The 10,882-nt window shown below is 38.0% G+C and overlaps 2 protein-coding genes across 2 annotated transcripts; one reads left to right on the forward strand and one right to left on the reverse strand.

Moving 5' to 3' along the window:
- Window positions 1-5,184: 5,184 nt before the first annotated feature.
- LOC116119461 (G-type lectin S-receptor-like serine/threonine-protein kinase LECRK2) lies at window positions 5,185-7,653 on the reverse strand. Its single transcript, XM_031405415.1, has one exon. The coding sequence runs from the start codon at window positions 7,630-7,632 to the stop codon at window positions 5,251-5,253; it is 2,382 nt and encodes a 793-aa protein (XP_031261275.1). The 5' UTR covers window positions 7,633-7,653; the 3' UTR covers window positions 5,185-5,250.
- A 628-nt stretch (window positions 7,654-8,281) lies between these two features.
- LOC116119471 (G-type lectin S-receptor-like serine/threonine-protein kinase LECRK4) lies at window positions 8,282-10,657 on the forward strand. The gene has a single exon (XM_031405419.1). It carries the CDS (start codon window positions 8,282-8,284, stop codon window positions 10,655-10,657), a length of 2,376 nt encoding a protein of 791 aa, XP_031261279.1.
- Window positions 10,658-10,882: the final 225 nt, after the last annotated feature.

The raw sequence follows: 10,882 nt of genomic DNA on the forward strand, positions 1-10,882 counted from the left end.
CTTGAGATTAACATGAGATGCATGATTAAATGAGAGTTTAGTGATTTTGATAAATATACTAAATGAGAAACGAAAAGGGTTGATTCAATTTTGGGGCATGTTCATAATCTATATTTTCCCCCCTTGGGCATAAATATCATATTTTTCAAGCAACTATGCATTTTCATGAAGAAAAGCATTTTAGACTATATAAGAATAAAAGTGGTTTTCAAACCACCTTACAATACGCCGTTCCCCAGAGATACAGATTTTTGGCTCTGCCCGAGCGATGCAGGATTCTTCGGGTATGACTGATTTTATTGGCTCTGCCTGGTCGTTGAGTGGTCTGCCAGGTTTGACAGTTTCAGTGGCTCTGCCCGCGCGATGACAGATCTTGCCGGGTATGACAGGTACATCCCTTGCTTTGCCTGTGTGTGGGACGCCCACCAGGTACAGCATTTTCCCCGAGGGTACTAGTTGCGGTGAGAGTTTTCTGTTATTAACACAGAATCAGTTTTAGAACGTTCAAAAATCACATTCAGTTTTTAGTATCTGCTACGAGCGATACCTCAATTGAGTTTTAAGAATATTAGAGAGCCTTCTATTAGCCACAGTTTCAAAATAAGATATCAGCTTATTTTTCAATATCGTAAAAGCTACAGTATCCAGTTTAAATTTCTGTTATCAGCATAAATTTACAGTATTCCAAAATCATGTATCAGTGCATAGCTTCAAAATCAGTTTTCATTTTATATCATCACATAGTTATATTTTAGTTACCAGAATTTGTTCTGAGAGTCATGATGTGTTCATTGATTGATGGTTTGGATGTTTGCAGCATGACTAGTAAGTTATTATTATTATAATCTATGCATTCTTGAGTGATGAACAAATGTTTTGCAGCATGACTTATAGGAAACATTGTTCCCAGAAGCATAAGTATTTACAGTTATGTTTTAAGTTTCCAGAAAGAGAATTTAAGCATTCATGATGAGTTATAATTCAGGATTTGCTTTCAGCTTAAATGATGAGTTATACTACTTAGAACAATTTAGAAAACGAGTTATACATCCTACAGGAATGATTAGTTACTTCCATAACACGTTCATAGAATCATGTTGTTTTCAGGATTTCAAGAACTATTGCATGCCTGACTATTGTTGAAGAATGTTTTGCAAACTCTCCCCAATCCCCCACTCACTGATTATTTCAGCTCACCCCTTTTTAGACCCTTTTCCCCGTTTCACAGGAAAAGTCGTGCTAAGGAGTGATTCCTCTCAGGTTGGGCCCTTACGTCATCGACTCATCATGTGTGTAAAAATGTCATGTTGTTACCGCTCAGAATTATGTTTTATCCTTATGTTTATCTCTTGTGTTGATATAAGATTGAATATCTGATACCTCGTTTTTGGATTTATGAACTATACAATGTTAGCTTTCAGATTTTCAAATGTATACATATATATATCTTATGTGTTTATGCTTTCAAAACGTTTCAAGCGAATGGTTTTATGAAAACGTATTTAGAATACAGGTTTTTAGATTCCCACACGCACGTCTCGGCCGCCCGAGTCTCATAGGTGCGCCCGAGCTTATGGGTAGGGAGGTCGGAGCGGGTCATGTCAAATGGCCTCTGGAAACTGGAAATTTTGGTTCAACTGATGAGCTTACTCTGCGTTCATTCTCTTACAGTGAGCTTAGGAGGGCAACAAATGGATTCGAAGAAGGCAGTGGCGGATCTAGGAGTTTCCCTTATGGGGGCAAATATAAACCAAAAAAAAAAAATTAAAAAAAAAAAATTAAAACCAATCTAACTACACTTTTTTTTTTTCATTACAATGAGCTTCAATGAAAAGTTATAAAATACAAATAAATATCTTCAAAAAACATAATTTTTGTAAAAATAGAACAATTTTTCTACAATTATCCTTGACTAATTTTCCTATTCTGAAGACGTTGGATAATCATCTCATTGTTAATTGTATCAAATACATCTTTCTCAATATAGATGATCAAGCAATCATTCATCGATTGATCTCCCATTCGATTGCATAATCGATTTTTCACAAGATTCATTGCAGAAAAAACTCTTTCAACAGTCGCAATCACAACTGATAAAACCAATGCAACTTTCACAAGCTTATACACCAACGTATGCAAAATTTCTTTTTTAAATTGAACTAAATTCTTAACTAAATCACCAATTTCTTGTAACTTAACAGATTTATCACAAGAACGTATGTTACTAACATAAATCTCAAACTGGTTCTCAAGTACCATCAATTCAACTGCAAAAAAATCAAATTGATAAAATTGACCAAACCCATTTCCTTTTCCTTTGCTTCTTCTTCCTTTCTTCTTTATGGACTTTTCTCTCTTTTTATTCATTTTTTACAAACAACCCAATTTATATATAAAACAACTTCTTTGAGTTATGAAACTGCCTCAAGATTCTCTTATTCTCACCATGATCTCTCCACATTAGCTTTTTGATGTAAAAATGCCCAGATTTCTCCCATCAGTTAAATTCAAACCCAACAGTTCTTATTCCTTTCATTTTCACTCCTAATAAAACTTTTAAAAACTAACAGATCCTCTTGCATAAAAATAAAAATCACAAAAAATATGAAATATATATACTAGCAGTAAAAATAGGGTTTTACAAAAATAAAATCCAAACTAACCGTGGGGGTTGTTTTCAAAACTCATAATTCTATAAGTGTAAAATTTAAATAAATATAAGATATGGACTTTTTTCAAAAGTTGAGTGGGGACTCTAGTCCCCATAAGTCATTAATTGGATCCGCCACTGGAAGAAGGTCTGGGCAGGGGCTCTTTTGGTGCACTCTATAAAGGGGTCTTATTCAAGGGTGAAAAACTTGTTGCTGTCAAGGGATTGGAGAAGATGATGAATGATGGTAGGGAAAGAGAATTGCATGCAGAGGTGCATGTAATTGGTAGAGCAGATCATAGGAACTTAGATCGGCTGCTTGGTTATTGTGCTGAGGATTCAAAGAGGCTTCTGGTGTATGAATGCAGATATACTCTTTTGCTCCAAAACATCCCCAGATTGGAACGAGAGAGAGAGCATTGCATTAGATGTTGCTAGAGGAATTCTTTATCTCCATGATGAATGTGAAGCGCTTATCATTCACTGTGATATAAGGCCTCAGAACTGTCTGATGGATGATTTTTGGATTGCAAAACTCGCCGACTTTGGTCTTGCAAAACTGTTAATGCCTGACCAAACAAGGACTTTCACATTGGTGAGAAGGACAAGAGGTTACATGGCACCAGAATGGTCGAAGAACATCCCAATATCAGTTAAAGCTGATGTTTACAGTTACAAGGTAGTGCTGCTGGAAATTGTTTGCTGCTGAAGAAACTTGAATGTTAATGCGTCAAAACTGGAAGAAATAATTCTTATTAATTGGGTTTACAAGTGCTTCATCAACCGAGAGATGAATAAGCCTGTTCGGGGTGAAGAAGTGGATAAGAAGACTTTTGAGAACATGGTTAAGGTGGGGCTGTGGTGTGTTCAAGATGAACCGGCCCTTTGTTCTTTAATGAAGACTATGGTGATGATGTTAGAAGGGATTACTGATGTCTCTATTCCTCCTTGTCCCACTTCCTCCTCAGGGTAAAATCTCATATATATGGAGTTGACAATTGCTGAATATCTGTTGATTGTATTTTTGTTTCAACGTATGTGATAGGGCTTTACAATAAGAAAACAAACTGTAATCTTCTGATGAGTTAAGTGGTAGGCATAGGAATAATCTTGAGTATGTAGATTTGCAACTTCTAAATTTAAAATAAAAGACTCCTATGTCATATAAATACAGTAAGATGTTTCTGTAGTTTTGTTTTGCAGATGGTCCTGGAGCATTCTTCTTCTGTTTGAAGCCCATTCAGATCTTTTCGATGCATAATGCACCAAAGATTTACGAAATTAGAATTCTAAGACTTTAATTAAGGTCCTAAAACTATTTGAAATGACTGAACCAATGAAATGTAGGGTGAATTATACAGTAATTCAAATCTCTAAACATATTTGTAGAAATGTAAATGATTCCTTTAGTTACAAGGAAAGTCATCTCTTTAGGATTCATATCTCTTTGCAGCTAAACTATTAGTGTTATACTCTTAAATGCAGAAGCATGTCCATTAAAGCAGGTGTTTATGATTGTTAAAGACGATGTTGCTTCTAGGTATGTTTGTGTTTCTATATTTCTTTGGCATTGGTTATGGAAAAGAAAAAGTCCTCAATGGTTCAGGGTTTTCATATACTTCTGTTTAAAGTAAAAGAAACTTTGAATAAAACAACCAACTAAATGAATAGTCAAATGGGATGAACTTCAGTGAACTTATTGACCTTGACTACCTTAGCTGGTGAATTTAGTTACTAATTAACTTACCGAAGACTTGACTTTGCTTAGCTGGTGAGTTCAGGTTGTGACTAACCTGTGATTTGTTCTTGCAATTAAAATTCTATATCTTTTCTGGCATAGTACGCAGCTACCGAGTCAAGTCTTCTTGGAATCTTGGATTTTCTGTGGAAAAAAATGCAGGGACCGACAATATTGACTAAAACCCAAGTTTGCTTCTGGATGTAGGACCGATCGTTACACTACATCCATCAAGGTTACTTGAATCGCTGGAAATTTGAAATTTCTCTTGGTTACCAGTGTTTTTTTTTTTTTTTTTTTTTTGCAAGGTTAATTTAGTTCACTTAATGCTAAGTCAATAGGTCAACCAGTTAACAACTCCACCCATTAATTTCTTCTTGTTTGGAAAATTCAGCTTCAAGGGCATAAAGATTCTAAAGCATCCATTTGTGGGAAAAAACAAAAAAAAAACTTGTTTCTTCGAGGGTCTTTCTGATGGCTTCTATACAAGCAATGTGCTTATTACTCAGCGCATTCAAGCTCGATCAGAATGCTCAAATATCATCTGCCCAGGATCTTTTCTTTCCCCCAACACCTGCAGCAGTTCATGGCCCTCACCTTCCGGCCTTTTTGCATTTGGTTTCTACCAAGAAGGCAATGGATTTGCAGTTGGCATTTGGCTGAGTAGTCAACCTGACATCACGGTTGTCTGGACTGCAAAGATTTTTGAGTTTTCTAATAAACTACGTATACAAATATACCAAATTAATAAAATGAAACCTTTCACCTTTTTATGTTGCAAGAAAATTTAGTTCTTTTATTTGAAAGATGAAATACAAATTGAGTTACATATAAATCAACGACTCAACATATATAAGAGATTTCACCCTGAGGAAGAGGTAGGACAAGGAGGGATAGAGACATCAGTAATCCCTTCTAACATCATCACGACACTCTTCATTGACGGACGAAGAGCTGGTTCATCTTGCACACACCAGAGCCCCACCTTAAGCATGTTTTCCAAAATCTTCTTATCTACTTCATCGCGGACAAGCTTATTCAACTCTCTGTTAATGAAGCACCTATAAGCCCAATTAATAAGAATGACTTCCTCCGGGTTTGACGCCTTAACATCCATATTTTTTCTACAGCATACGATTTCCAGGAGCACTACTCCGTAACTGTAAACATCTGCTTTCACTGATATTGGGGTGTTCTTTGACCATTCTGGCGCTATGTAACCTCTTGTTCCTCTCATCAAAGTGAAAGTTCTTGTTTGGTCGGGCATCAACAATTTTGCCAACCCAAAGTCCGAGATTTTAGCCATCCAGAAATCATCCATTAGGATATTCTGAGGCTTTATATCACAATGAATGATAGGTGCTTCACATTCATCATGAAGATAGAGAATTCCTCGAGCAACATCCAATGCCATTCTCACTCTCTCGTTCCAATCTGGAGATGTTTCAGAGTGAAAGAGAAGATCAGCAAGAGAACCATTGCTCATGTATTCATATACCAAAAGCCTTTTCGAGTCCGCAGCACAGTAACCAAGCAACCGAACCAAGTTCTTGTGATGAATTTTACCTATTACCTGCATTTCTGCGTGGAATTCTCTTTCACTACCGTCATTCATCATCTTTTCCAGCCTTTTCACGGCAACAAGCTTTTCACCTTTGTAAAAGGATCCTTTATATACTGCCCCGAAAGAACCCCTTCCCAGCTCTTCTTTAAATCCCTTGGTCGCCTTCTTCAGCTCGTTGTAAGAAAATGATCGCATCGTAAGCTCATCGGTCGAGCCAAAATTTCCAGTTTCCAACAGCCATTTGTATTTGGCAACTCGGTATTTGAAAACAAAAAATCCAGACATTCCAAGGAAAATGCATGAACATGTAATGAAGCTGACAGTCATTACGAGAATTAGTACAATTGTCTTCTTGCTTGTGGTTACTTTTGCCGCTTTCGGCGGGTCTGGAACAAAATTGCCACCAGCATCGCTTGTGATATTTCTCTTGCTCAATTTAAAGAAGGCTATAGCTGAGGACTGCTCACCTTGGTCTCTCCTAGCAGTTCTCAGTGGAAGCTTTTGTTTCTTGCATATCCCTTCCTTGTACAAAGCCACATCGCAATTGCAGTCCTCTGAACAGGATTTTCTGCAATCTTCTTCCTTGTCCATTTCCGCTTGGAAATATGGATAATCATCCCATGTGATCCTCTCCATTGAAGTGAGGTTATATAATTCTGTGCTTGTGTTCATTCCGGCGCATGTTTCTTCAATGTAATATCTCTCACACCCGCTATTCATTTCGTCAGGGTCAACAAAATCAGTACCAGGAAGACAACGGCATCCGGGTTGATCATCATACAGTGTACAGTAGCTGTTCCACCCACAAAAAGTCTTCACCAGACAAGCTTCTTCTGGTTTTCTCCATTTCAGGAATGTGTTGTTCTCACCATAATGAGAATACAAACGAAAAATTCCATCATGCCCGAGTGTTGCTTGGTAGATGATTGAGCTGTTGTATGGCGAAAAATCAGAATACAAAGTCTGGAGAGGTTCAGATTTGTTGTCGACGAAGACCAGTTCGCCAGTATAGTTTAGATATAGGCCGTGAACCAAAGGTCCGTTACCGTAATATCCATTGGCCCAGTAAGCCTCTGTCTCATAATATCCTGTGTTTGTGGGATATGAAACAAGATTCCCATCCCGTTGCATTCTCACACAAAACCGTCCGGTTGAGCTGTTTGTTTCCGATACACTGGAAATCAATTCATTCTCGGTATATAAAGTCTGGCCTCCCAGTATTGTGTCTGTGGGGAAGTTGAAACTTGACCAAATGATTTGAGAGCGGTGATTATAGAGCGCGAAATTGCCGGAATCAAACATCCTAGCGAAAGAAGCAGGCTCTGAGGATTTAGAAATGATTGTATTCTTGCTTTGATGATCAGTAGTTCTCAGAATGAGCTGACCATCCATGGTTAAAGTCAGCGTCGAATTTGAAGAAACAGGAGGATCGTTTCGATTTGCTGTCCAAACTATTGTAATATCTGCACTAGCGTTTAACCAAGTTCCCACCAAGAAGCCACCACCTTGTTTGTAGAACCCAAATGCGAAACTGCCAGAAGGCGATAACCATGAAGTGGGTTCTTTGTGAGGGAAGAGTGAAGAGCCTAGTTTTATCGGTTTTGATTTAATGTTAGTAGCATTAGCTTCAAACATCATCGTCAGGAGTAGCAATGAAACAATATATGCTGGAGCGGCCATGGGAGAAATCAGCTGATTAGTTAATTGATTCATTCTCTATTTAACTTTGAACTTGATCATCGAACGACAAGATAAAAAATTAAAAATAATAATAATAATAATTGATTATTGAAACTATGAAGAGAGAAGTAAAGTGTTGATTGACTTGTGGAAACTGCCTTCCAGAAAGATAACATATGGTTGACTGACTTATGAAACGGGGAAACACCACAACCCAACCTGTACTCTTCTTGGAATCTTGGATTGTCTGTGGAAAAAATGCAGTGACCGACAATATTGACTAAAATCCAAGTTTGCTTTTGGATGTAGGACCGATCTTTACCCTACATCCATTAAGGTTACTTATTGAATCCTGGAAATTTGAAATTTCTCCTGGTTCTGCTGTTTGCAAGGTTATTTTAGCTCACAGAATGCTATGTCAATAAGTCAATACGACAAGAATTCCATCCATTTCTTCTTGTTTGGAAAATTCAGCTTCAAGGGCCTGAATATTTTAAAGCATCCATTTGTGAAGAAAGAAAACTGTTTCAAGAGTTTTCTGAACACAGAAGAAAAATAAAAAAATAGGAAACAAAATTTTACTTGCTTCTTGTTTAGAAAATTCATCTTTTTGTAAGAAAAGATACTTGTTTGTTCAAGGATCTCTCTGATGGCTTCTGCACAAGTAATGTGCTTATTACTCTGTCTACTATCTCTGCGCATTCGAGCTCGATCAGAAAGCTCAAATATCATCGGACCAGGATCTTTTCTTTCCCTCAATACTAGCAGCAGTTCATGGCCCTCACCTTCCAGCCTTTTTGCATTTGGTTTCTATCAACAAGGCGATGGATTTGCAGTTGGCATTTGGCTGAATACCAAACCTGATATTACGGTTGTCTGGACTGCTAATCGTGATGACCCCCCGGTCTCTTCCAATTCTAGTATTCACTTTACCAAAGATGGTCGGCTGCTTCTTCGAACTGGCCCAGGCAAAATGAAACCTGTGGTTGAATTGCAAAATCCGGCTGTTTCGGCTTCTATGTTGGATTCTGGTAACTTCGTAATCCACGGAAAGAAATCCAAAGTCATCTGGCAAAGCTTCAAAAACCCGACTGACACCGTATTAGGAGGCCAAAGCATATCTTCAAACTCTGAATACTCCGAACTTCGTTCAAGTAAATCAACATTTGATCACTCAACAGGACAATATTGTCTCGAAATTAATGATAATGGAGATCTTGTCGCATTTCCTGCAAACCATACTGGTGTACCTGAGGAAGTTTATTGGAAAGTTCCAACCATTGTTTCAACCGTTGTACAGTTGAATCTCACTACTGGAGGTGTTTTACAGTTGATCACTGGTGATACGGCTCCTCAAATCTTAGGCAGCAGCTCTTATTCCGCCCAGAAGGAAACTGTAATTTATCGTGCAACACTTGATGCTGATGGGATCTTAAGGCTATACTCACATCGCTTTAAGTTCAGTGGAAAATCTAATGTGAAGGTGGAGTGGTTTGCGTTAAAGAACCAATGTGAGGTGAAAGGATCCTGTGGTTTTAATAGCTACTGTTATAGCAACAGTAGTGAAGCAGACTGTATGTGTTTTCCAGGGTTTGACTTCATCAACTCTGGGATGAGGTTTCTGGGCTGCTATAGAAATTTTAGTGACAAAGAAGGCTGTAGAAGGAAGGAGACGGGAGCGTTTTACCATACTGCTAATATGGAGAATACAAGTTTGGGAGGTTTTCCTTATGCTAAGCTATCAGTGAACAAGGAAGATTGCAGTGAATCCTGCTTAAAGGACTGTCACTGTGCAGCTGCATTATATTTTAACGGAACTTGCAGTATATTCAAACTTCCATTGATGTTCGGGATGAAGAATCAATCTGATTCAAGTACAGTCTTTATCAAGTGGAGTTCAGGCAACGCCAACCGTAGCATCCCACCTCAAATGATCCCACCACCTCTATATGAAAAAGTTGAGACCGAAAACAAGAAAAAACTTATTACAACTCTTGCTGCAACTTTGAGTTCCATCACATTCTTGTGTTTCGTCATTGCAATTTCTAGTTTCCTTGTGTACAAGATTCGAGTTAATAGATACAGAAAGCTTCCAGGAAATTCAAGTTTAGATCCAACCGAAGTGTTTTCATTAAAATCATTTTCTTATAATGAGCTCGATAAGGCCACAGATGGCTTTAAGGATGAGCTGAGAAGAGATTGGTTTGGAGCAGTCTACAGAGGGTATATGTCTAATGGCAAGAAGATGATTGCAGCAAAGCGTTTGGAAAATCCTATGGAAGAAGGAGAAAAGAAGTTCCGAGAAGAGATGGCAACAGTCCGCCAAACGCATCACAGGAACTTGGTTCGTTTGCTTGGATTTTGCCAGGAGGGCTCCAGGAAGGTTCTTGTTTATGAATATATGGGCAAGGGTTCTCTCGCAGATTTCATATTCAATGATGAAAGACGTCCTCTTTGGAGAGAAAGAGTGAGAATTGCATCAGATGTGGCGAGAGGGATCCATTATCTCCATGAAGAGTGTGAGTTCCCAATAATTCACCGTGACATTAATCCCAAAACCATTCTGGTGGATGATTCTTGGACTGCTAAGATCTCCGATTTCAACTTAGCGAAGCGTTTAATGCCGAATCAAACAGAGGCAATTGCTGGGTTCAAAGGGACTCGAGGTTACACAGCGCCTGAATGGCAAAAGAATGGCCTAATAACATTGAAATCAGATGTTTATAGCTTCGGAGTTGTGCTGTTGGAGATAATATGCTGCAGAAGCAATATGGAATTGAATGTTTCTACACCAGATGAAGTTCTTCTTTCTAGTTGGGTCTATAATTGCTTTGTTTCCAGGGAATTGAACAAGCTTATAGCGGAGGAAGAAGTATGCATGATAACCCTCGAAAGGATGGTGAAGGTTGGATTGTTGTGTACTCAAGATGATCCAAGTCTGCGGCCTTCCATGAAAAATGTTATTTTGATGTTAGAAGGAACTATGGATATTCCAGTTTATCCATTTCCAAATCTTCTTGTTTGAAGGAACTATAGCCTATAGGCATGTTCATTTTCAAGTTTCTCGTTTTCTGGGGTTGGTTTTGTTCGCAAAATAATGTGCATCATTTTAGTTTCCAAGTTATAATTACGTATTGCTAGAATGCTTTGTGTTACAGTAAATATACCTGTTATTTATGACTAAGCTTTTCTTCTAATATCAGTTTTTATGTCAAGGTCTATCACTGTTTTCGTCGACTTTGTGCCTCTT

The sequence above is a fragment of the Pistacia vera genome, unplaced genomic scaffold (genome assembly GCF_008641045.1).
Source record: "Pistacia vera cultivar Batoury unplaced genomic scaffold, PisVer_v2 Contig125, whole genome shotgun sequence".
Lineage (NCBI taxonomy): Eukaryota > Viridiplantae > Streptophyta > Magnoliopsida > Sapindales > Anacardiaceae > Pistacia > Pistacia vera.